The sequence below is a fragment of the Drosophila suzukii genome, chromosome 4 (genome assembly GCF_043229965.1).
Source record: "Drosophila suzukii chromosome 4, CBGP_Dsuzu_IsoJpt1.0, whole genome shotgun sequence".
Taxonomy (NCBI): domain Eukaryota; kingdom Metazoa; phylum Arthropoda; class Insecta; order Diptera; family Drosophilidae; genus Drosophila; species Drosophila suzukii.
In genome coordinates, this window is record NC_092083.1 from 1,148,923 (window position 1) to 1,175,483 (window position 26,561).

The following is a 26,561-nucleotide window of genomic DNA, read 5'->3' on the forward strand; positions in this document are numbered from 1 at the left end:
TTTAAAAAATAGACATTTGAGACTTTTAAAGCACATTTCTATGTACATTTTTCTTAGACCATGTTATGTGGATATTCGATTTATTTGACACGTTAAGCAACTTATAGACATTTTAAAGATAAATTACATAACAATGTCTGAAGCACCATCAGGACATTGAAACAAACATATATATAAATAACGACAATCTTATTTTACATGAATGTGATTTCAATGTGGGACACCATTACTTAATTCTAAACAATACTACATTGCAAAATATTTTCTAATCGGAATCAATTTTGAAACAAATATATTCTGTTCTGGCTGTGATGTTGATATAAGTGTAAGCCCTGAAGTTCTGGTAGTCAGCCACGCATGCGAAGTGTCATGTGAAAATTTTGTGTAGATGTTATTCTCTCTCTTGCTGACTGTAAAACATATTGCATGTAAAGATGCGTCACCCATGGCACGAGCACTGTAGTGGGTGATTCACCTAACGAATCATACGTGACAAATGACTTTAAGAACTGCAGGGAATGCATCTATTTCTGCTTATGTGAAGTTCCTGTTCCCCTAAAAGTTACAGTGCATTTATTGACTCGGCTTTATTTTTTACATCTGCAATATTAAATATATTTTCTTTGTGTTTATTATAACAAGTAACCTAAACTAATGGATGAGAACTTGACACTGGCAGACCAAGAACATATCGATGAATTTCTTAAGAAACAATGGTAAAATTGGTTTCAAAATCTTGCACTTTACTCACGTTTGCTAACGAAGCCGATTTTAAAGAAATGGAAGATTCTAATCACTCTAGATAGCATACTACTCTTGAGTAAGTACCATATAAAACACTTCAATAACCGTTAACATGCCTAGATTTTTTTGTTTTGCTTGATTATTTAGACTAGCGTTTGGGTTAAAAAGATAAGTATTTAAAATATAAAATTACTACAAAGGTTCATTGCAAGGATTAAGGACAGGAAAATCGATAAAAAGATCTTGGAAAATGTTGTTACTTGAGTTGTCTATGTTGGGAATGATTTCAGATTTATCTGAATGAACGGGTTAACAAAAAGTGCCTTAAAACGTATAGTTTTTTAACTTAAACACGTCTATAAAGAATTGAAGTCAATCTCCTTAGCATAAGCTTCTCTCTGCATTTTCTCGCGTAACCGGGTTACATCCTCGTCTATCCTAACTATAGCACGGATTTTCTAAAAAAGAAATATACAAAATTAACAACTTGATTGTAAAGTGAACAAAATGTAGATAAGGGTACCTCACTCAAGTCACCAGGAGTTCGTTTCCACAACCAGAACATATATATGGGTATATAAAGCATGGATGACAATGCCGTAAACCAACCAAAAGCGTGCGCCCACCATGGATAGCTGTAGTCCAAATATTTAATTGGAGTCCACTGAACTATGTTAAAGAAAAAGACGCCCTATAAAAAAAATTAAATTACTATACAATATTTGTTATTTTTTCTATAAAATTCTTACCAAGCATATAGCAGGGGTGGTTACACACCAACAGAATTTCCACCAAACTGTGGGATAGTATCCTATCATATCCTTTATTCCATCATAAAATCGATCAACTCCATAGCACCAAGATATTGAGACGCACTCAAAGAATATGAGCCACAGTAAGCAGAAGCCGCTAACTGCATACGAATCCAAAATTTGAAATATATACATGCCGCCCTAAAAAAATGGTTACATCCAATAGAATCGGCGCCTCATTAAAACAGATTTTAAAACCTACTTGTGTAATACAGGTTAAGCCAACTAAATAGCTAAGTGCGCATACAATAGCAATAAAAATTTCTTTGCGTTTCCTCAGCAATTGAGGCCATTCATCAATAATCGCAGTGATGAAACCCTCCATGGTACAAAATTGCGAGTCCAATCCAATAAGCAGAAGCATAAAGAAAAAGAGACACGACCACATTGGAGAACCCGGCAACTGCAACACTGCCGATGGATAAACAAGAAACGCCAATCCAGGTCCTGAGGCTGCTACCTCAGCTACTGGTCTCTGTTGCTCGTGGGCCATAAATCCTATAACAGAAAATATTACGAACCCAGCAAACATACTGGTGCTAGAATTAACTGTGCAGACAATGAGCGCGTCTCTGAAAATATTGGAGTTATTACGACATTTTAATTAGCCTATTTTTTTGCGCTTAGCAACGTACTTATAAACGTTATTGGTAAACTTGTTGTAACTTCCTAATGCCACTAGGGTACCTAGTCCAAGGCCATAGGAGAAAAATATCTGCGTAACAGCATCTATCCAGACCTGAAAAAAAAATCCACAGAATTTAATATATTAATAGAATTAGCATTTCCCCTTTGTTGTACATATGATGAATTCCTATGATTTCCTTCCACCCGGATAAACTGTTAAAAAGGAACAATTTTTTGGCGTTATGCGTGAAGTTATTCGTCTAAACAGACCAGAATTATGGGCAAACCACTTTTGGTTTTTACATCGCCAAATATTCGACACATACCGTTCCTCATCTACCGTATTCGCCTGATTTGGCTCCGTGTGAACTCGGGCTATTTCCAAAACTCAAGAGACCACTCCGGGGAAAGCGTTTTAGGTCGATTGAGAAAATACAAAAAGTCTAAGACGCCACCAGCGCGCTTACCGGAAGGGGACTATTTGGCATGTTTCGAGGATTGTATTGTTTTAGAAGAACAAATACAAATTTTTCAGCCAACAAACAAATTTACCTTATTTTTACCCGCAGTTCGAGTTGTATTCTTATCTACTCTCATTTTTCTTGAATTTTAAAAATTTTAATTAAATTGTTTTTAGTTGAACTATATTAAGTAGCTGACCTATGAACGATAGAAAAAAGAAGGAAACGTTTTAGACCCTATAAGGTAAATACATATGTTCATTCTTTAGGATCACTAGCCGAGTCGATCTACCCATGTCCGTCGATTCGTCTGCCTGTCCGTCCATATGAACGCTGAGATCTCGGAAACTAATTAGCTAGATTCTTGAGCTTCTTGTTAAAAATTTTGTGTAAAGTAAATGTGATTTGGTTTCGATTTACATGCCAACAATTGTTCAAATCAGACGATTCATTAAAAAGTTGGGCGTTGTTGCATGCAGCTGCCTACTTCACTACGTTTCAATCTTCTGATAAAATAAAGAGTACCCTCTACAATGGTATAAAAATGGAAAAGAACCATATAGATGATGATATTAAACTTATTAAATAGTTGAAGTGTTGCTAACATACCTCAGAATTAGACAACTTTGAAAAGTTTGGAATAATATAAAATTTAATGCCTTCAAAAGCACCAGGTAAAGTTATTCCACGAACTAGCAGAACTGTCAGAAGAACATAGGGAAATAAAGCAGTAAAATAAACAACTTTCCCAGTCCATTTTACTCCTTTCCAAATGCAAAAGTAGCAGAGGATCCAGACAAGTAATAAAGTTCCAGCCAGTTCCCAGCGAATATTTCCAATCTCCTCAATTCCATGTGAAATTTGAAGTGCACGACGCCTTAAACGAAACAGTTCAATGAATCACTTAAAAATTCACATGCTACAGATATATTGCATACTCCCAAAATTCTTTTACTGGGTCCGTAAGTTCCGAAGATGTAATGTTTACAGCAGATACGGAACAAATCCTTTTTGCGGTGCCATTAATTATCTTGTCCCAGCAATTTAAATTTTTCCTTTCATATTGGTTGACACAGCTGACTGTATTCCACCAATTGTTACACGTTCTCCAAGGTACATCTGAAAAAATCATTTGCTTCATTTTTTACAAAAAGCTTTAAAATAGTTTCTTACCTGCTCTCATCGACATGAAAAAATAAAATACTGCCCAAGCCAGAATGACAATATAGTAGACATTCATCCAACAAGACATAACGGCAGCAGCATATCCAATTCCTATGTTATTTAATGTTTAATGTTTAGTACTAATGACTTGTGGCTACAATGTTTCTCTTGATTTAATTTTAAACAAGAAATGCCTCGACTATCAGATACCCGTTAGTCGTCTAAAGGGAGCAAATTGGAGATACATAAACAAGCAGCAAAGCGAGATTGTAAAGCTCAGCCGACTCGCGACTTCAATATATGTATATGTGGCCGTTATAGTGGACGTGGCAAATTTTTTTTTAGGTTAATCGATAGATATTGACGAAACCAATAAATTTCTGTTAACATTTTTTTTCTAGCATGAGAAGGACACAGTTTTGGGTATGTGGGCGTTAGAATGGCCTTGGCACCCTGCTGAAAAAACTTGCGCTGCGCAGGAAACCCAAAAAAATGCTTTCGCATCAGAAAAAACACCTTACACCTATCGTACAACGTTTCCCGCAGGTGTTTGCTCAAATGACATGAAAACCGATTCTTGAGCGCAGTTCGAAACTCGAACAATCAAAACAAGCTTTTATCGGTATCGAAGTGTCCACGGTTGTTGTCAAAGTGACACTATTTAGGGTCAAATAGGATTTTTCATACAATGCAGTATACTTTTGATACTTATTTAGGATCAAATTGGTCCCAATAATTTGGTCCTAAATGTACTGTCATTTTCACCCACACTTATCAAATTGACACTCAAAGTTTTTTGTTTTTGGGTACACAAGCCGATTCGAATTAGTCTTGTGCATCCGTATAAGCGCTGAGATCTTGGAAACTATAAAAGCTGAAAAGTTGGGAATAAGTATGCAGCAAAGTTCCACGGCCACAAACAGTTATGCTAAAATACAATTTTTAACTGAAACATATTTGTTTTATCAATACAACCTTTATGCTTTGAAAAACGATTGCTGATATGATATCATTTCTGCTGTCTTATACAAAAAGTTTACAATGTTAAATAAGGCCTTACCTTTAAATATGGGAGCAATTTTAAATACACCAAGACCACCAATTGTCAGCATTTGACCAAGAGCTAACTCCATGAAAAACATTGGAATTCCAGCTAAGAACAACGTTATTATGTACGGTAATATAAATGCTCCTCCTCCATTTTTGTAGCACAAATAAGGAAATCGCCAAACATTTCCCAAACCGATTGCTAGACCTACTACAGATAGTATGAAATCCATTTTGGAAGACCATGATCCGCGTTCGGGGAGTTGTTCAATTTTAACCAACTGAAAAAAAAACAATAATACAAACATAATTTTGAGTGAGGTATCCGAATACGGCACATATTTATAATGCTGGATAATGCTTACCTGGGTATTTACCAAGGATCGATGTGTAACCGATCTGTTCTAATACTCTGTACCAACTACATTTTGATTTGTTTTTATACCCGTTAGACGGGGAGTATAAGGGTATGATATATTCGGCAGCAGGTAAATTTTACGTAGCCATGTCTTTCTGCTCATATGAACGTCTATGCTTAGGGCTAAGCCCAATTTTATTTACTAACGCCCAGGATACTGTGGCGCACACTTTCCTTACAAAGCCAACCTACATTTTTATACCCGTTACTCGTAGAGTAAAAGGGTATACTAGATTCGTCGGAAAGTATGTAACAGGCAGAATGAAGCGTTTCCGACCCCACAAAGTATATATATTCTTGATCAGGATCACTAGCCGAGTCGATCTAGCCATGTCCGTCTGTCCGTCTGTCTGTCCGTCCGGATGAACGCTGAGATCTCGGAAACTATGGGAGCTAGGCTATTGAGATTTGGCGTGCAGACTACTGAGCTTCTTACGCAGCGCAAGTTTGTTTCGGCACAGTGCCACGCCCACTCTAACGCCCACAAACCGCCCAAAACTGTGGCTCCTACAGTTTTGATGCTAGAATAAAAATTTTAACTGAAATGTATTGTTCTCATCAATACCTATCGATTGATCCAAAAAAAAATTTGCCACGCCCACTCTAACGCCCATAACGCTTAAATCTGTATACCGCCGGTAGGTGGCGCATTTTAATCTCGCTTTGCTGCTTGCATTAATCCATATAGCTGAGTAACGGGTATCTGATAGTCGAGGTACTCGACTATAGCGTTCTTCCTTGTTAAAATTGGACAATTATGAGTTAGTAGACCTTACAAGATCACCGACTTCAATCAAAGCAAATATAAACGCAGATAAAGTTTAAAAGCGGTCTCGATCGTACGTTCGGTTAAAACTTAACAAATTACGCCGTTCGTACAATATGTTGAGTTCTACGAAATATATTAAAAAGTTGCTATATGCAAATTCTAAAAATATGCGTTAACTTGCATAGTCGAAACAAAGGGACTGCTTACCTAATTTTATGTATTTTTGTTGTTTTTAAAAAACCAATTCTAAATTGAAGGTTGACTATTTTACCGGAATAAGAAGAGTTAGAGTGTATATGTATAATCCCTGGGTTATGTGTTCTAATCCCGCTTTTTCCGACGGTGCTTATGCCCGTTACTCTTAGAGTAAAATGGAATTGTTGAAAAGTAAGGTTCCTTCTGCCAAAGACATTCGAATATTTTACCGGAATAAGAAGAGTTATAGAGTCTGTCCCATATTCCCTGGGTGCTGTGTTTAAGTCCTGCTTTTTCAGATGGTGTTTATACGCGTTACTCGTGGAGTAATATGGAATCATTGGAAAGTAGGGTTCCTTCTACCCTATAAAGTATTTATACTTGATCAGATCTGAGCAAGATGGCGACTAAAATTATTTCCCGTAAGAGAGAGATAGACATGTTCGACTTCATTCTATAAGGATGGACTGGGTACTCCCGGCCGAGTCTAAAGCGGGCGACTTGGTCCGACAGAAAGTAAGTTTGTTTTGTTTCCATTTCATTTAAGCGATTAAGTTCCAAAAGTTAAGCTAAGCTAGTTAATGCGATTTAAATCGAACATGAAAACCATATGATTTTTCTTTTAATTTTCCTTTTTATTTTACCGCTTTTAATTGAAATTAAAACCAGATGGGATGCTTTGGATGGATAGCTGAATATTTTAACAGTTTTCTTTTAATTTTTTAACATATCATTTGCATTGGAAACTGATCTTTTTCTCTCTGTGCATCATATAGAATCTTACCGGTGTTTTATTTTGTAGCGCATTTAAATCCGCGAACAAGAAACTTAATTGTTTAAAAACTCTTTTTTTCGACTACTTTGCATGCAAATGATATTTTTGTCAATTCGTTAATTTTTTTAAATGTTGACAACAACAAAAAATTGGAGACCGTGCAGTAACTTTTGGAAGTGAGTATTGGAAAAGCGGTGGGATCTTCGAAACAGTGTAAATCTTTCGGAAGTGAAAGCTGGAAGAGAACCGAAAAGCTTTTGTTCCACTATCCCCATGGTTTCGTTCCGACGTATGTATATACTACCTGAAATAGAAAGAAGTCTTTTGGGAAAGATTTACACCGATAGCTTTAAAACTGAAAGACTAGTTCGCGTGGCTGCTGATCAAAAATACATATACTTTATGAGGTCGGAATTGTCTTTTTCACTGCGTTGCAAGTCTGTCTGAAATTAGAATATCCTCTGCAAGGGTATAATACACAGTTTGGAGTAAAAATACCCCACATTTCGATGTGCACTTTGATTATGATAAAAATCCACCAAAGAAGATCTTTAGTAAAACGTCGCTACTAAACCAAGAAGGAAAGCTATAGTCGAATGCCTGCAACTGCAATATAAATATACCGAAATTTCTAGCTACTCGATGTGAATTAATGACCTCGCTCTGCCATATAAGGGCATTAGGTCAAAACTTAACTAATGCTCAGATTTGCGCAGCGCAAGTTTGTTTCAGCAATGTGCCACGCCCACTCTAACGCCCACAAACCGCCCAAAACTTTGGCTCCTACAGTTTTGATGCTAGAATAAAAATTTTAGCTAAAATGTATTGTTCTCATTAATACCTATCGATTGATCCAAAAAAAAGTTTGCCGCGCCCACTTTAACGCCCACAAACTTCAAAAAAACGTAAGTATGAACGCGGATATATCGAAAACTATCAGAGATAGAGAAAGGGGATCTCAGATTTAAATTCCGTAGCCTTGTACGCAGCGCAAGTTTGTTACGCGAGTATGCCACACCCACTCTAACGTCCACAAACCACCCAAACCTGTAGCGCCCACAATTTTCATGCTAGATAAAAAATGTTAGCTGAAATGTATTAGTCTCCTCAGTACCTATCGATTGTTTATAAATCTGTCTACCGCCCACATAGCCATATTTTGAGATCACGGTTAGGTGGCGCATTTCAATTTCGCTTTGCTGCTTGCATATCTCCGTTTCCCTTTGGTCCCAATAGCTGAGTAACGTGTATCTGATAGTCGAGGTACTCGACTATAGCGTTCTTCCTTGTTTTTTAACTTCAAAGTTTTAAACATATTAGTACGTAAACTTTTTTTGGAAAGTGCATATACTTTTCGTGATTTAGCGTTGATAGGGACACACAAGCAGACGGCTATATTGACTCGACTAGTAATCCCGATCAAAAGCATGTATACTTCTAGGGATCGGAAACGCCATCTTATACGTGTTACGTACTTTCCGACTGGTATAATAACAAAATTATTCAAGGTATGATTCAGGTAATGGTTGGTTTCCAAACCAACAGTCCCAAAAAGGAACTTCAAGGCCCACTGTTTGGTAGGTTTTCATTGGTCTACTTATTTTTAACCTGTTTCTGTGAAACCGAGATTTACTTTTCTGCGAAAATTTGGTTGGAAGAGATTTATGTGACACCTCTGATATAGATTTACCAGATTAATCAATGCACTTGCATATTGTACAAACCTGCTGTTTATTGGACGTGTCCGTATTTGTTGGTGTGTTAGACTGCAAATTTGGTGGCTGACTCAACTCCTTGCTCATTTCGATAGATTCGTGCTTGCGCCCGTCTCCTCCCCCGTCACCATCATTTGCACAGTTTGGGTACATTTCGGTAATGTGTTCCTTTTAAAGGAATCGACTTTAAATGTAAGGGACCAAAGACAACAGACAGATAGTCCAAACTCCGGCGGTTCGTTCCGATCCGATTTTTTTCGTCAGAACTAAGCGTGATCACAAAAACAGCACCCTCGCAGGCCACTTGCTTGCATCCAACTGAGTATCTAAACCATCTAAAATGAACCTCTGTTCCTCAAACCGAGATTGCCCATTGTGGTGACATGATAATATAAGCGACGCTTAAATTTAAGGGGGCTGGTTGGTCGACATTTTTACATACAATTTAATTTAATAATGATTTAAGAAGAGGGTTCTGGCAGAGCCCAATTTGAATATGGGCATACGGGCGCAGTGGGATCTTCATATTAAAGCACAGTAGAACAAATAGGATATCGGCATTCATTGCTTATGATTTACTGTACTAAATGAAGGTGTCCCCCACAAAACCATCCCTAGCAATTTACTGACCCATTTAAAATATTTGTATTTTATCGGTGGTTTCGCAGAAGGTTGAACTGTGCATATACAAAATATTATTGTGGTGGTGTTCGTACATATGTATGTAAAAAAAAATAGAAGAACACTAGCGAGGTGAGAGTACAAGACGAACACACTGCAACATTTAATTCTGTGACAAAACATAAAATGAACATTTTTAGAATCCCTACTCATACTGCAAGGTACAAAGGTATATTTTACCCAGATCAATTGTTTAAAAAACTTTGAATTTTTTAAAAGAAAATTAAAAAAAAAAAACATATAATCACAACATATAAAAAACTATGTAAACTATGTATAGGTACTTATAGCATAATGTCTAACCGTCACATCAAACAATTTTACAGAAACAGACCATTTTTGAGATTTTCATTAATTTATTAAACGTACAATGTATAGACATCATGACGATGGAAATACATCTATTCAAAAGTGCATTGATTTATTTTCAATTGATGAAAGTTGAATTTGTTCTGGGGCATAAATATTATATTTAATATTTAACTTTTGGTTTACCAGATGTTATATGGTGTGTTTCGTCACAAATGTGGACGACAGTCCACAGTGACAAGAATGAGTGGAGCACATATGTACAAATGGTCATTACTTGAAAACAAGCCATATACCAACTTAATAAGCGGACGTTTCATTTGCAGTAAAATTGCTTATTTATTATAATATCGCACTGTATCACCAACTAAAACACAAAGCAAAGCCTGTTTTAAATGGTCGTTCTAATTTCATTCTGGCATTATTGGAGAAACTTGAAAATAGCTTCGGCAAGCCCAAAATTATATGCGCTTGCTAAAACCATATCATGCTTTTAAAATCGAAAGCTCGTCTCTCTCTTTTAACATAAACTAATTAACAAATTGAGGCAACGAAATCATTAAAACAAAAACTTTACATATTTACCAACATATATGATTTTTCTTAAAAATAAGTCTTTTTTCCAAGCATTTTGAAGCGTACGAATAATTGCTAGGGCCAAGTTGGAATGGTACATACATACAATCTGAAGATCACCTTGTACTTAAAAATTCGCAGCTATTAATATAAGGCAAGGACTTTATCGGATTATGTGAACCCAAGTTGATAAAAGTGGTAGTTTCTTTTACTTAAAAACTTGTAAACTTTTAGGACCTTGTGCTATGATCGAAAAATAATGTAAACCGAAATTGTTAGAGCTGTTTTTGATCAATCAACAAAAAAGCGTAAAAAACAATGTCTATTTTTTAGTTTTATGTTTTATTTTAACAAATTACAACGGAGGGCATTTTCGCTTCAGCGACCAAATTTCGCTTCATCGACTTTTTCCATAAAAAACACACGTGCAACTTAAGATCGTCGTTTAGGTGGCGTTTCAGCATTGTTTTTTAAGCCGAGTACTCAGATCGGGCTAAGAGTTTCACTTGTCGAAAAATCTTATTCTTTGTAGTGTGACCGAAGTTTTCAAAGATCATCAGCAATACATGTAGCATAGTCATACTTTCAAGCAGCTGGGTCTGTTGCCAAACGGAAAACAAATCAATTGGAGCAATTTAAAAAAAAGCGTCTGTTCAACAAATGTTACATTTAAAGCTTCTTTCTCGTGCCACGGATGCTTCGCCATCTTTCCTGCAGCATCTGCAGTCCTACTACGAATCCCAATATACATATTGGACCTTAGGGAGGTGGGGGCCGGGTTGGGAACGAGGTTGTTCCGTCGCCCAGAATCCTGGTAATGGCTCCTCCAGACGTTCCTTAGCTGGAGCCCTTTTTTCCTCCTTCCTAAGAAGCCAGTCCGTACTTCATCTCCGCTTTAGTTGCCAAGTAGCTGGCGGAGGTGGAGTCCAGTGGTTCCGCAATGGAGAGCTCGTCGGAGATCGTTCTGGTGGTTTTGCTAAAAAGATACTTCTATTAGTACAACGCAATTAAATTCTTTTGGCCAGAACTTACATTTCTTGCGAGGACTTAGAAAAAAATGAATTTGCACTGCAATGCCTCCTTTTTAAGGAAAATTTTGTTGGACCAAGAGCTCGGAACTCAGCAAATGATCTCATTGTGAACGGAAATCTTGCTAATAATAATGACCAACTGGCAGCTTTTGCACCAAAACACATACATACATTATATTTAAAAAAAGCCATTTGAACGCGCACCCGTCTCCCAAAATTGACTATACATAATTGTTGCTTACAAAATGGATGAAGTCGAAGAACCGTATGCAAGGAATGCTTTTTTGCACTAATACTTGTTTTATGCGTTGATTAATTAATTAAATGGCTATAAAACGCATGGAAATAACTAAGAAAAAAAAAGGAAGAACGCTATAGTCGAGTACCTCGACTATCAGATACCCGGTACTTAGCTAATGGGACTAAAGGGAAATGGAGATATGCAGGCAGCAAAGCAACAGTCCCTATTAAATTATTACAACGCTTATGTAAATGGAAATCTTATCCTGGATCAACTAGCCGATCATTAAATGCAATAAAGAAATACATTTTACATTGTAGCGATCAAATTGTGTTTAGTTTTGAGTTGTTTTCCATTTTTTAAAACATGAATTTGCACGTCCTCTTCCTTCGGATACGACTTGCTTATGCCAAGCTATTCGATTCATCGGTTCTCTATTACTATTTTTATGTTAAGGGTTTCATGATTTCTTAAAAGCGAGAAATAAAATATGTTTCTGTTTATGCGACACGGCCGAATTTATGCATTTTATCAATCTCAGCTGACAGAGATGCCGGACCGGTGGAAAAAGGTGTTAGCGATTATTAAACCGATTATTTATTTTCGATTCGCATGAACTAATCTTGTGCAAGCAAGTGTGTGCAAGCCAGTATAACATTTTTTCTACCGTCAAAATAAAAGATGAAAGCTAGTTTTTATTGGCACTGAATGAATAAAAGATGAAAACTAGTTTTTATTGGCACTGAATGAAAAAATAATTTGTTAAATGTAAGTTGGCAACTCCGATAATTTTATAGAGTTACCGGAGTTTAATTGTCACCATTTCACGCTTTGAGGTTGAATTCATAGTCAATTTTCGTGTGTTGTCGAATTTATGAAACGGTGTTTATGCACACACGAATCAGCCCATTTCATGAAATGAAAGCGTGAAATGGCCATCGCATAAACGCAGTATATGTGAACGAGAATCCGCTGAAATTGCAACAGCGATTAACACTAAAAATTGTTCAAATTGTTTATAGCAAGAACATGGCCAGTGACGTCAAAGCCAGTAGTTAAATATACAAACGTAAACATCGGTGTTTAATAGCCTCAAATCGAATGGAAATTTATTTTGAAGTTGGTTAAGAAAGTAACGGGTATATCATAGGCCATAGTCCTATAACGCTTCTTTTGTTGTTATATAACTTTTCTTAACCAGACTTAACCTACTTTGGATCACCTATGTAAAAAAAAAAACATAACTCATAACTCATAACTCGCCTTGCCAGCAAATCCAATTCTAGCTTCGGTAGTCAGACCGCTTGCACATTTATAAAGAAGTAGCCTAATATGTTATGATATATTCCTTCTTATAAAATCATCAATATTTTCTTACAAATCATTGTGGGAAATTATATCGAATGAGTCTTGTTTAACAGCTCCACTGACTGTGGCCCTTATAAAACTGCTTGTATAATTGTTTTTTTTTTGTCGTTTCCCTGAAATATTTCTTTATAATTAAATAAAAAAAAGTTAAACAATTTAAACCAAACAACTGCAGAGATTGCAGTGCTTTTGCACAATCAAAACCTTTTTATAATGTCTGGAATATTGTAATTTCATACAACATTACAATTGGTTCAAAAAAAATATAGTCTGTACAGATTATAGAAACAAGCTTGAGGCTGAGTTACGTGAATGTAACTAGAATGTTTTCCAGGGTTCTAATAAGCATCCACTTACATACAGAAAACTCATAAAGGCAGAAACGCAAATATTTGCGCACAAGAACGACCCGCTGCTGAATGAAAAACGCTCATGGCCATTAAATTCAAAGGGTTAAACGACTATGCAAAAGCGAGGGCTGGCCGAAAAGTAGATGCGCCATATACTGCTGAATTATTATTTACAAATAATCAAAAAGAGTAAAAATACTATAGTATCTATCAAGTCATATATATGGGGTTGATCCTATATTACGTAATCAGAGTTTGGCCGATTATCGAAACATCCTAACCACGTGCAATCAATTTCTCAAAAAAAAAATTATTTTGTTTTATTTAAAGCCTAGTACTCAGATCGGCTAAGAGTTTCACTATGCATGTACCATAGTATTACTGTCAAGCAGCTGTGTTTATTCACAAAAAAATTAAAATAAAAATAAATGGAATGTTCAACGAATGTTTTTATTTACATATGTAATTTAGTAGTTTAAAGCATCCTTCTCGTCCCACGGATGCTTCGCCATCTTTCCCGCGCCACCGCAGTCCAGCTCCGATTCCCCATTGGCATATTGGACCTTGAGGAAGTGGGAGCCCGATTGGGAACGGGGTTGTTCCGCCTGATGCTACATAAAGTCGCCCAGCATCCTGGTAATGGCTGGTGATGGCTCCTTCAGCTGTCCCTTAGCGGGCGACCTTATTTCCTTCTCCCTATAGAAGCTGGCCGCTTTAGCTGCAAAGTAGCTGGTGGAGGTGGAGTCCGGTGGTTCCTCGTCGGAGATCGAGCGAAATCCCACTCGGCATGTTCCTTCCCACTGGAATTCTCTAGTGGATCTCCTCCAGCGCTTCAACTGTTCAATGCCCTGTCGTGGCATTGCTTCCTGTCGGTGAAATTCCACAATAATAGGCAACAGTTTGGATTAGTCCTCCTTTTTCATCTGCACTGACCTCCTTTGTGCGTTTTTGGGGTTCCCCTTCTATTTTTAATTTTTAAATTCCACACCGCCAAAGATTAAATTTCTTGTTCTTGGCCGCGGCTAACGGCGTTCATCGAAATTTACCGTGAAATCTGGTATTTTTTCTGGTATTTCCTTAGCTCATCTGAGTACCGCACTGAAAGACAGACCCCGTATTTGTCTCTCGCTCTCTCCTATGGTTAGCTCGCGGTTTTCGTCGATGTGAGTGCTAGGCTTAACTGACAACTAAGAATTCTATTGATCATTTGTTTTGGCATTTGTTTTTCTTACAAAAGCTGACTAGAGCCAAAATGCATTTCCTTCCCAAAACAATCCCGTAACGTCATGTACAGAAATCACCTAAGTGCTTAAGAAATACTGAATAAAAATAGTAAAATACTAAATGTACTTGCACCTACTCCTAACCGTTTTCTTCTTTCTGGGTTCCTATGCCTAGTACTCAAATCAAAGAAAATCGCGAGCTAACCATAGGAGAGAGGGAGAGGCAAACATGAGGGTAACGCTTTTCGTGGGGTCCGTTATCTACTGCGGTACTCAGCTGAGCCAAGAAAATTGCAGAACAATACCAGATTTTGTTTGAATTTCGATGAACACTGTCAGCCGCCGCGCAACCAAATATAAATTTTAATTTCTCTGTGTTCGTGCATAAGCGGTGTTCCAGTTACCCGTTACTCAGCTGAAGGGACCAAAGGGCAATGGAGATATGCAAGCAGTAAAGAAAGATTGAAATGCGCCACCTACCCGCGATCTCAATATATGGTTATGTGGGCGGTAGACAGATTTAGGCGTTATGGGCGTTAGAGTGCGCCTCTTGCACTTGCACTGCGTACAAGGCTACGGAATCTAAATCTGAAATCCCAATTCTCTATCTTCTATAGTTGTTGAGATATCCGCGTTCATATTTACGATTTTTTTGAAGTTTGTGAGCGTTAGAGTGGGCGTGGCAAACTTTAGTTTGGGTTAATCGTCAGGTATTGATGGGGACAATACATTTCAGTTAAAATTTTTATTCTAGCATCGAAACTGTAGAAGCCACAGTTTTGGGCGGTTTGTGGGCGTTAGAGTGGGCGTGGCGCAACTTGCTCTGCGTAAGAAGCTCAGGAATCTGCATGCCAAATCTCAATAGCCAAACTCTTATAGTTTCCGAGATCTCAGCGTTCATCCGGACGGACAGACAGACGGACATGGCTAGATCGTCTCGGCTAATGATCATGATCAAGAATATATATACTTTATGGGGTCGAAAACGCTTCCTTCTGCCTCTTACATACTTTCCGACATATCTAGTATACCCTTTTACTCTACGAGTAACGGGTATAGATATGGGGAAAGTAAGTAAAGTACATAAAAGCCCAAATACTCCTGCAGAAGGTGAAAAAGAACGCCTAGTCCAAGCTGTTGCCCTGTATTGTGGGACTTGAAGCACAGGGTGCAATATTACAACAGGGCAAATCAGAAGAACAATGAAATGGTAAAGGTAAAGTAAAAGGGTATACTTGACTCGTCGAAAAGTATGTAACAGGTGGAAGGAAGCGTTTCCGACCCCATAAAGTATATATATTCTTGATCAGGATCACTAGCCTAGTCGATCAAGCCATGTCCGTCTGTCCGTATGAACGCTGTGATCTCGGGAACTATAAAAGCTGCCGTACTGGGATTAGGCATGTAGATTCTAGATATTCCTGCCCAGCGCAAGTTTGTTTCGTCCACAATTTTCATGCTAGAGAAAAATTTTAGCTGAAGTCTCGTTAATACCTATCTATTGAACCAAAAAAAACTATATCTCGCCCACACTAACGCCCACACACCGCCCAAACCTGTGGTGCCCACAGTTTTCATGCTAGAAAAAATTTTAAACTTAAATGTATTAGCCTCGTCAGTACCTATCGATTGATAGATTTGCCACGCCCACTCTGACGCTCATAACGCTTAAATCGCGAGCTATGCCGTCCACATAACCACATATTGAGATCGCGGCGCCTTACAATCTTGCATTGCTGCTTGCATTTCTCCATCTCCCTTTGGTCCCTTTAGCTGAGTAATGGGTATCTGATAGTAAAGGTACTCGACTATAGCATTCTTCCTTGTTTTTTTATTCAATTTCTTTGTGCACCAGCAGACTAGTCTTTTTTAAATTGCTCCAGTTTTCAGCATACCCAGCTGCTTGACAGTAAGATAAATTTGTTTGTAAAATGAAACTTTTGTATTTAATTGTCGAAATTAATGTCATCCCCTTTAAAGTAATCCCCTCCTAAAATACACTTAAGCCAACGTTTTTTTAGACCTCGAAACATGAAAAATAGTCCCTTTCCGGTATAGCCATCAGCGCCAGAGTATCCGGATCGGATCCGTTCCGTACCTGCAATAGAATGAAGAGCTTTTGGAGTGTTTGGTTCCACTAGCTTTTAAACTGAGAAACTAGATCGTATACAAACGGACGCACTATAAGAAATTTAACTCCTTTTTGGACAAAGCCCATATACAACAAACGCAAAAAGGGAGCGCAAGGAAGATGGAGCGCATGCCGCCACCTATTGGTAAATTATATAGTCACAACTTCCTGACGAATGGTCCGAATCAAACCCTTGCAGTTAAATGAACAGAGTCCGATACGCGCTCGGCCCCTTGGTTTTCTTCTTTCCACCTCCAAGTTGCGTGATCATCAGTATTTTGGATTTGTGGTCGTGTCGGTCTTCGCAATTTTTTTGAGATTTCCTTTGGCTAGGCTCTTAGAGCGTGCAGCTTGTGTGCGTTAGAGTAGGCGCTGCACATTCGGATAAAAAAACTTTGGCAGAATCAGAAGCAAAGGAATATGTAATATGAAATCTCAACCTTATCTCAATCTTATAGTTTCTGAGATCACAGCGTTCACTTGCTAGGCCATCTATTTGGCTAGTGATACTGGTCAAGAATATATATACTTTAAAGGGTCGAAAACGGTTCATGTAGATCGGCCAATATTGTGGGACTTGAGCCAACTACAATATATTGTATGTATACCCTTTTACTTTACGAGTAACGGCTATAAAATTTTTTAACTATTTTCAATGACAAGCTTAACTACTTGATCTGACATTTTGTTTTGGTATCCAAATGATCCATATTATATACCAGTACAGAACTCTTTTGGCAACAAAACGAGCTGATTGACAGTAAGACCATAGTACATGCATTCGTATTGAAAATCGTTTTCACAGAGTTTATTTTAGGTGGTTGGGAGCGCGAAGCAATTTTATGGTATTTTCTTGTCGTCTGTTAGGGTGAGAAAATGTTGCCACCTATTGCCTTTCGCTCTCTAGTTTCTTATAGCTGACAAACGCATTTTAACGATCTTAGTATTTGGTTTAAGGAATCTGAAAATAAAAATTAAACCGTAGTTGTATTTCGACAATTTCATTTGGGTCAGCGTTATGACCGTATGAATGCTGTGATCTCGGAAACCATGAAAGCTACATTGTGAAAATTAGGAAAGCAGATTCCTGCGTAGCGCAAGCTTGGTGAAAAGTATTGTCAATACCTCTTAATAGACCAACAAACAAAATGTTGGCACGCCCACAAAAATTCCTCATTAACTCTGATATCTCCGAAACTATAGAAGCTAGAAAGTTGGGATTAAGCATGTGGAATACCAATACTGTGGCGCTCCCATTTTCAAAAACTAAATATGAAAATGAATTTTATTTAGATCTATATTAGAAAATGTTATTAGATAGAAGGAAATGTACCATAGACAAAATGTAAAATATATTTATTTTAAAGTTTGTTCCCCAATGTTTGTTTTCGATTTATGAACTTTAAATGTTAGGTTCCCATCAAATCATGAAGTTTATCGGGGGTGCCACAGAACTTGCTGCACTTGTCGTAGCAATTGATACCTTTTCCGTGCACTTCCGATGCGATTCGTCACGACGTCTGCCATCCACACTTCGCCGGACGTCTGTGCGCTTCGTCACTACGTGTACTGTGGACGGCGACAGTGAAATTTTAGACATATTGAAAACGAAACCTAAGCGTACTTGTAGTCAAAGCTACCTGGTAAAAGGAAGGGAGAAAATCACGCATGTACGAATGCACGATAAGCGAAACAACACTAGTGAAAGATGTTCACTTTAGAAGCAACCATGTGCGGCTGAGTAGGTTTGATTCGGCAGGGGTGTTGCATGTCCACAACACACAACACACAGCACATGCATATTTGTTTGTGTTTGTCCGGCGCGGCTGTGTGCGTTTGTGTGGGTGTGGGGCTGTTGTTTATATTGCTGCTGTTAAGTAAGCATTTGCTGTGGGGTACTTTAGTCGAATTTGAAGCAACGCCCGAACAGGTTCTGTATAAATGTGTATAGGAATGTTAATGAGAGAGCGAACGAGACGAAAATATGTACAAATTTTCGACAAACTGTGATCATTTATTTACTTTTACCGAAAGTATTTTCTGCTGTTCCCTTAAATTAATTAACAAAACAAATTCCTGAACCTAAAAGCAAACAGATGCTCACACAACATAAGTACATTAAAAAGTACATAGTGTGGATGTGAATACTTACCAAAATTCTGTGCAAAGATTGTTACATATGTAAAGAAGAGGCTAGATATTTCAGACAGAAATGACCGAATGAATGGAAGATTACAACATTTATTATTTTCAATATCAAACGAATTTTGATGGCCATGTGGAGAAAACATGATAATAGATATTGAACCAAACCTTTCGCCAAAAAACAAAGCTCCTACAAAGTGGTGCGATCTTTTACAACATAAATGTAAAACTAGTTACTCTCAAACAAAAAAATTAATAGCGTATACAAACAAGTCCACCTGGATTTTAAAGATAATTTTTCATATATTGTTTTACCGCACTACAAATACAGTAGGCATTGCAGAACTGGAACCTACTATTAAACCACCGCTTTGTAGAGTATATTGTCAGTCTAAGCTTGCCAAAGTTTTTAATAGGTATCCCAAATATTCCCAAATATGGCTCATGTTTGTTTTATTGCTGCCAACTCAGCAACAAGTCAATGGTCATGGAATGTTCCGCCCAACGTCAAATTCAAACGTATTGTCTTTATCATATACGCAAAATGAAAATATGCAAATTCAAATTGCGCTGCTTAAAAAGCCAAGTATTGGAGCTGAGAGTCTAGAAACCCATCAACTCCTATCAAAAATCCAAGCCAAAATAACAAGTTCGGATAAGGATCTTAACAATTTATCCAAAAAGATTAGTAAGCAAAGCAGAGACTCATTCTATAATGCCAGTTCAAATAAATATAGTCTGATTAATCTAAGCCAGCCTAAACACACGCCTCACTTAATCAATCAAAAAATAAAAGTTGAGTGGAAAAGTTCCGTACCAATTCATAATAGACAAACAAGAAAAAGCAGAGATATTCGACTAGAAAATAAAAGTCATAATAGAAATCCGAAAAGAGTTGATGAAGTCAGGCTTAAACGATTAGTTTTAAAAGGGCTTGGAATGAAAAAAATACCAGATATGAAAAAGGTAAGAAACTGAATGCCAACTAAAAGAACATCTGAAGTATTTACTAAGCCATATGAAAATTGGAGCTTTAATGAAAATTATCTTTTGCAGGTTAATATAAGCCAAGTTGAATATTCCAACAAATACCTAGAATACCTAAGCCGTCTAAGGAGTCACCAGGATAAGGGCGCAAGCTATTTTAATAACTATATTGGGGCTTCATCTATTACAGACCTACATTTTTTAAGCATTATTACAAACAAATTTAATGACATTAGTCACAAACGATTGCGTCATAAGAGATCATTTAAAAATTTAAACAGGCTAACACAAAACAAAAAACATAAAAACAATGAAGATTCAGTATATGGCCAACAGGACAAAACAAACATTCTTTTGCACTTTCCACTCACAAATCTTAAAGATGCCAAGTTTCACCATGATAAAATAGACGAGGCCAATGTCAGGCTTATGCTCCTATATAGCTCATCCCTAGCAACTAATTCGCGCCGATGGCAAGGACCTAGAAACAGAAAGTTAAATAAAATTTCTGGGACTGTTAATTCAATGAATCCAGTTAAGAGCTGTAATTCTGGTGATGTCAGCTATAATCAATTGAAAAGGGTCCGAAATCGACAATTGAATCTGAAGGTGTATCAACTTCTTTCGTCGAACAGACGAAGGCTTTTAGCCTCTCGGAAAATTGAATTTGAAAATATTGAATACGAAGAAACGCGAACTCAGTGGATAGAATTTGACGTGACAAAAGCTGTTCGTAGTTGGATGAACAAAAGTCATGAAAATTTGGGAATAGAAATTCAATGTGATAAATGCAAAAGTATAGGTGCTCGTATACTTAGCGACTCGGACTCTTCGACGCAATCATCATCTGGAGAATCAGCCACACCAAACAACGAACGCTTCAACCTCATGCCAGTTCTAAATATAATCGGACATGGAGCCCTGAAAGCCAAAAAAGAAGATGACGTTCATCATATCGTTCTGACCAATAATAGAAGCGATGAATATGTACATCATCGTTCAAACCAAGATATAACCTGGAGAAAGGAAAAATGGAATAACAACTGTTACAAATTACACCAGCGATGCTGCAGAAATCCGTTGGATGTTGCCTTCAAGGACATTAAGGGTTTTGAGTTTATATTACAGCCAAAAGTATTCGATGCAGGCTATTGCCATGGAAGATGCCCACCGCGTCACAATCCAGCCCACCACCACGCCCTGTTGCAAAGTCTTATATGGCAAGAAGATCATAGCCGAGCACCCCGTCCGTGTTGCGCTCCTTCAAAACTTGAGATGCTCGAAATATTACATGTTGACGAAAACCACAGCGATAAACTCAAAATTTCCACATGGAGTGATATGCAGGTTGTAGAATGTGCCTGTTCTTAAATGAAAACCGCTCTCAATATGCCTTAACGATTTATTTTTACATGTAATCCGTTATTTACCAACTATTGCCTCTAATTTTTAAGTATACATTTAAAAGTATAATACATATTATCTTTAAAAAACCGAAAGTACTTGTTGTTTACGATACAAAAAAATTGGATTCAACAAATAATGTACGCTATAGTCGAGTGTCTTGATTATCAGATATTCGTTAGTCAGCTAACCAACTTCAAAATAAATACTTTTCGCATTTTATCTACTTTACATTTTTTGCAAGGTACAGGCAAACTAATGGTCCAAGCGGACCAAGCGGAAAAATAAAATATAATTGAAATGTTCATCTTTTAAGATGTGGGCGCAATGGTTTTTGGGCGGTTTGTGGGCTTTAGAGTGAGCGTAGCATCCTGATGATGCTGTGCTCTTGAATGCTGTTGCACTGCGCAAAAGTCTCTATAATCTGCATGCCTAATACGAACTTTCCAGCTTTTATAGTTTCCGAGATATCAGCGTTCATTCTGACGATTTTTTGAAGTTTTTGGTCGATTTGTAAGTGTAAGAGTGGGTGCGGCACTTTAAAGAAACAAACTGGCACTGCACACGAAGCTAAGGAATTTAAATCTGAAATTCCAGCCGTCTAGCTCTTATAGTTAGGAGGGGAGGAACATCATTTCAATTTACATCAAAAACGCATGCTCACAAAGACTCCTCCTCCGAAAAATTTGGCGTTAATTTTTTTCTGATCGTTTTTAATTCTTAACCAAGGAAATGACAACGCGTATCCTAGGAATTTTTAATCTTCAGAATGTTTAGAGTACCAGGACTTTTCATTTATTCATTAAAGAATTTGCGATGTTTACGCATTTAAATCCGTGTTTGCCGAATAGTTTAAAGCCTTATACCATCGAAAGGAAAAGTGAGTAGATCTTTACAAATTAATTAAAAGCTTGTTATTAATGCATTGAATCACAATTTTTTGTTGTTTATTTCTTGAATATTCACTAAACAATTCTTATTAAAAACATAACAAAATAATGTAAATCTTTTGGTAAAAAACAAAACAAAATCCGCTCGCATGTACTCAGTTATGCACCCCGTATAAAAAAATTGTATGGCCTGATCCGTTTGATGCTTAATAAAACCTTAAAGAAGGGCCGTAAGTTACGCTAATATTTGTGAGTACATGAAATGTTGGACATTATTTACATAAACAACAAGGAAGAACGCTATAGTCGAGTACCTCGGCTATCAGATACCCGTTACTCAGCTAAAGGGACGAAATGCAATGGAGGTATGCAAGCAACAAAGCGAGATTAAAATGCGCCACCTACCGGCGGTAGACAGATTTAAGCGTTATGGGCGTTAGAGTGGGCGTGGCAAATTTTTTTTTGGATCGATCGATAGGTATTGACGAGACCAATACATTTCAGTCAAAATTTTTTAAGTAGCATGAAAATTGTGGGCGTCACAGGTTTTGTGCGGTTTGTGGACATTAAAGTGGGCGTGGCAACCTTTTTTGGGTCAATCGATAGGTATTGATGAGAACAATAAATTTCAGTTAAAATTTTTATTCTAGCATCAAAACTGTGTCACTCTGCTGAAACAAACTTGCGCTGCGTAAGAAGCTCAGGAATCTGCACGCCAAACCTCAATAGCCTAGCTCTTATAGTTTCCGAGATCTCAGCGTTCATCCGGACAGACGGACATGGCTACATGGCTATATCGACTCGGCTAGTAAAACGCTTCCTTCTGCCTGTTACATACTTTCCGACGAATCTAGAATACCCTTTTACTCTACGAGTAACGGGTATAAAAAACTATGCGCTGGCAGTCTGCAAAGCATGGATCAATTTGACGCGTCTTAAATAGGGCGCAAAGTAAGGGAGAACCAATTTTGTGGTCTGGAGGGTTCAAAATGGTTTGTTTATATGAAATAGCCTTCAATATCACTTCAGACAACCTACACATCCTAAATTGAGGCCCCAGTTTACATTTGCCAGGAACAAACGTAGTGGGTCTAGTATCATGGTATGGACATGTTCTTGTACCATGATGATAGTTCCATATTATAAGCTCTCGTCAACTCTGAATCAAGTCTTTGCTACACAGATTTAAACGTTCCATCAAGACTTACACTCTCATTCCGACCTTTGCGCTTGCCTTTTTGCAGGTCGAATTATGCCCAACATGAACCTTTTCGTGCATTATGTAGCAACTACAAAAGCCTATATAATATTTTGTCATATGAAATACCTTTTAGTACTATTAGTACATTAGACTCGCAATTATAATCATTTATTGTTCCCTATTTTATCCATAGTTAAACATATGTTAGCAGATAATTGTTAACCAACTAAATAAATAAATATCATAAAGTTAAACCATACAGAATGAACGCGATTATTTTGAAAGCTCAGAAATGTTGATGCTATCTTATTTATCATGATTTTAGTCCAAAACAAATCAGATAAATTCCATGCAAAGTTTCAAAACCCTTAACCTAAGGTATAAATTGGACCTAACAGGCCTCAGAACTAAAACGCATCGAAAATCCTTAAAGAAATTTTGAAAATCAATGTTTTAATGCAAGCCCAAAGAAAAGAAAATCTCCAATGCACAACCATTTCCTCAAAGAAAGATTCTGAAGTCTAGTGACGTCAAAGTCGACCGTTGTTTTTGTTGTTGCAGCCAAAGCTTTAGAAAAACATTTTTAAATCGCATGATAAGTTTTGAAGCCTTTTCTATAAATGGTGATATTTTTGTTGCCGCATATTTTTGCTACTTTTTTGATAATAGCATCTAAGTTGAAAAACCGTCCGCATTGTAGGTGTTACCACCTATATCTTAGTTACTACAGAGAAAAAAAACGTAAAATACCCGTTTGATATTGTGTCCTCAATTTTTACATATCACATTGTTCATATCAATTTAATACGGAAACATGTTAACATTGATATTATTTTCTATCATATTGATATGAATTCGTAGATGGTATTATGACTTCAGTTAGAAGTTTGCAACGCAGTGAAGTAGACGTTTCCGACCCCATAAAGTATATATGTTCTTGATCAGCATCACTAGACATGTCGATCTAGCCATGTCCGTCTGGCCGTCCGCTTCTACGCAAACTAGTCTCTAAGTTTTAAAGCTATCGGGCTGAAACTTTCTTTTGCAGGTAATATATATGTCGGAACCAGCCGGATTCGAAAACTATATCTTATAGATCCCATAGGAACAATAGGAACGCTAAATACAATTTTTTAATTAGATCTGAATTTCGAATTTATTTTATCAAGACCGGACGACTATATCATATAGCTGTCATAGGAACGATCGGAAAATTGGTGGAAAAATAATATGAAACAAATTATAGCTTCGGTGTATTTTGACGTATTACTATATACTATTGGGAATATCATTTTTTGTATTTTTTTAGATTTTAGAATTAAATTTAATAATTACAACTGCAAGGGTATACAACTTCCTTTAACTTCCTTTCTTGTTTCATATCAAAAGTAACATCAAAAAGTCTTCGAAAAAAAAATGACTGCCTTGACTTGTATTTTTGTGTATTAATGGTATTAAAGATATTTTTTGACTGCATTGCGGCGGTCACTCTAACATTCGACGAACAATTCTTATACAAAAGTGAAACATTTATGTTGTTTATTTTGCTTTGTTCTTTCTTTAGTTCTCATATTCAATTGTATTTACTTGATGTTTGTCTAATTCGCATTTATTTATTTCTTGGACACTGGCCGGGATGCCGGGAGGCAAGTAGGCATCCACCACTTCGCTGTGAAACTTCTATAGAGGACGGAAGATGTGTTCTGTTGCCCTGATGCAAACCTACAGGAGGCATCCGAGTACAGAGTGATCAATCATATATTGCTAAGCCCTCGAATTATTTTTATAATTGAACCGAAATTTATACATATAAAATAAATATTTAAAACTAACTTATGGGCTTTACCTATTTATGTTAATATTGATATTACAAACATATCAATCTGATATGAAGGAATAACAGTTTGATATGAAGGAATAACAGTTTGATATGAAAGAATATCAGTTTGATATGAAAGAATATCAGTTTGATATGAAAGCATATCAGTTTGATATTGAAAAACACCACACTGGTATGAATAATACCATACTGGTATTAAAAAAAAGATAATATCACAAATTCGATATATGTGCGCATATCAATCTGGTATGAAAAATACCATAATATCAATATCAATCCGATATGGCAAAATTGATACGAAAATATATCCGATTGATGATTGATGTGTAGATATGTAACCCTACGTACTCTTGAAAACAGAATACAAATATTGTACAAAATGACCATTTTATAGCCTAGTACTCAGATTGGCTAAGAGTTTCACTAGTCGAAAAATCTTATTCTTTGTAGTGTGTTCGAAGTTTTTAAAGTTCACCCACAATGCATGTAGCATGGTCTTACTGTCAAGCAGCTGGGTTTGTTGCCAATCGGAAAACAAATCAATTGGAGAAATTTAAAAAGGAGGAGTGTGCTGGTACACAAATAAATTTAAATAAAAATAAATAGAATGTTCAACAAATGTTTGCATTTATGTAAATTGGTAGTTTAAAGCTTCCTTCTCGTTCCACGGATGCTTCGCCATCTTTCCCGCTCCACCGCAGTACAGCTCCGAGTCCGAATAGGCACATTGGACCTTGAGGAAGTAGGAGAACGGGGTTGCAGGAAGTCGCCCAGCATCCTAGCAGTGGCTGACTGTGGCTTCTCCAACTGTTCCTCAGCGGGCGCCCTGTTTTCCTCCTTCCTATAGAAGCCGGAGGGTCCTCCAGCTCCGCTTAAGCTTAAGCTTAAGTGATTCTGCTAAAAAGATACTTCTATTAATACAACGCAACCAAATTGTTTTGGCCAGATCTTGCTTTCTTTGCGAGGGCGCGCGCGGCAGGATGTCCGTGAAGAGATCGAAGTCCCACTCGGCATGTTCCTTCCCACTGGGATTGTCTAGTGGATCTCCTTCCTTTTGTGAAATTGCTTCCTGTCGGTGAAATCCCACAATAAAGGGCATAAGCTTGGATTTGGCGTCCTATTTCATCTGCACTGACCTCCTGCATCCGATTTTGCTGTTTTCCTTCCATTTTTAATTTTTAGTTTCCACATCGCCTTTTCACGAACACCGCCAAAGATTAAATTTCTTAATTTTTGGGCCGCGGCTAACGGCGTTCATCGAAAATTCACTCGCGAAATCTCGTATTTTTTCTGGTATTTCCTTAGCTCATCTGAGTACCGCGCTGAAAAACAGACCCGACGAAAAGCTTTAGCCGCCTGTTTGCCTCTCGGTCACTCCTATGGTTAGCTCGCGGTTTTCGTCGATGTGAGTACTAGGCTTATAGAACGAAGAAGAACTGCCTACACAATTGTGCTTT

The 26,561-nt window shown here is 37.3% G+C and overlaps 3 protein-coding genes and 1 long non-coding RNA gene across 11 annotated transcripts; 1 reads left to right on the top strand and 3 right to left on the bottom strand.

Annotated features, from left to right (window-relative positions):
* Nucleotides 1-63: 63 nt before the first annotated feature.
* On the bottom strand, nucleotides 64-9,066 carry Gat (GABA transporter). The gene is made up of 10 exons (XM_017088724.4): nucleotides 8,737-9,066; nucleotides 4,869-5,136; nucleotides 3,818-3,919; nucleotides 3,583-3,763; nucleotides 3,254-3,521; nucleotides 2,192-2,295; nucleotides 1,759-2,128; nucleotides 1,494-1,697; nucleotides 1,268-1,435; nucleotides 64-1,202 (listed from the first exon to the last, which is right to left on the bottom strand). Exons 1-10 carry the CDS (start codon nucleotides 8,878-8,880, stop codon nucleotides 1,101-1,103), a joined length of 1,911 nt encoding a protein of 636 aa, XP_016944213.1. The 5' UTR covers nucleotides 8,881-9,066; the 3' UTR covers nucleotides 64-1,100.
* Nucleotides 9,067-10,614: 1,548 nt separating this feature from the next.
* On the bottom strand, nucleotides 10,615-12,165 carry LOC118877949 (uncharacterized). 2 transcript variants are annotated; one of them, XR_011604530.1, is made up of 3 exons: nucleotides 11,326-12,109; nucleotides 10,961-11,269; nucleotides 10,615-10,892 (listed from the first exon to the last, which is right to left on the bottom strand). It is a non-coding gene; the product is annotated as an uncharacterized lncRNA (long non-coding RNA). The 2 variants fall into 2 exon arrangements; XR_011604529.1 differs by having other exon boundaries at nucleotides 10,615-11,269; nucleotides 11,326-12,165.
* Nucleotides 12,166-12,204: 39 nt separating this feature from the next.
* Nucleotides 12,205-18,420, bottom strand: LOC139353317 (uncharacterized). 7 transcript variants are annotated; one of them, XR_011604527.1, is made up of 4 exons: nucleotides 18,278-18,420; nucleotides 18,121-18,206; nucleotides 16,689-17,598; nucleotides 16,421-16,604 (listed from the first exon to the last, which is right to left on the bottom strand). XR_011604527.1 is itself a non-coding variant. In XM_070997173.1 (3 exons), exons 1-3 carry the CDS (start codon nucleotides 18,305-18,307, stop codon nucleotides 13,895-13,897), a joined length of 387 nt encoding a protein of 128 aa, XP_070853274.1. In that variant the 5' UTR covers nucleotides 18,308-18,369; the 3' UTR covers nucleotides 12,205-13,894. The 7 variants fall into 7 exon arrangements, 2 of the variants coding, with proteins under 2 accessions (XP_070853274.1, XP_070853275.1); XR_011604528.1 differs by lacking the exons at nucleotides 16,421-16,604; nucleotides 16,689-17,598 and adding an exon at nucleotides 12,205-14,149; XM_070997173.1 differs by lacking the exons at nucleotides 16,421-16,604; nucleotides 16,689-17,598 and adding an exon at nucleotides 12,205-14,149 and having other exon boundaries at nucleotides 18,262-18,369.
* A 125-nt stretch (nucleotides 18,421-18,545) lies between these two features.
* On the top strand, nucleotides 18,546-21,395 carry mav (TGF-beta domain-containing family member maverick). The gene is made up of 2 exons (XM_017088748.4): nucleotides 18,546-19,748; nucleotides 19,839-21,395. The coding sequence occupies exons 1-2, from the start codon at nucleotides 18,927-18,929 to the stop codon at nucleotides 21,138-21,140; spliced, it is 2,124 nt and encodes a 707-aa protein (XP_016944237.2). The 5' UTR covers nucleotides 18,546-18,926; the 3' UTR covers nucleotides 21,141-21,395.
* Nucleotides 21,396-26,561: the final 5,166 nt, after the last annotated feature.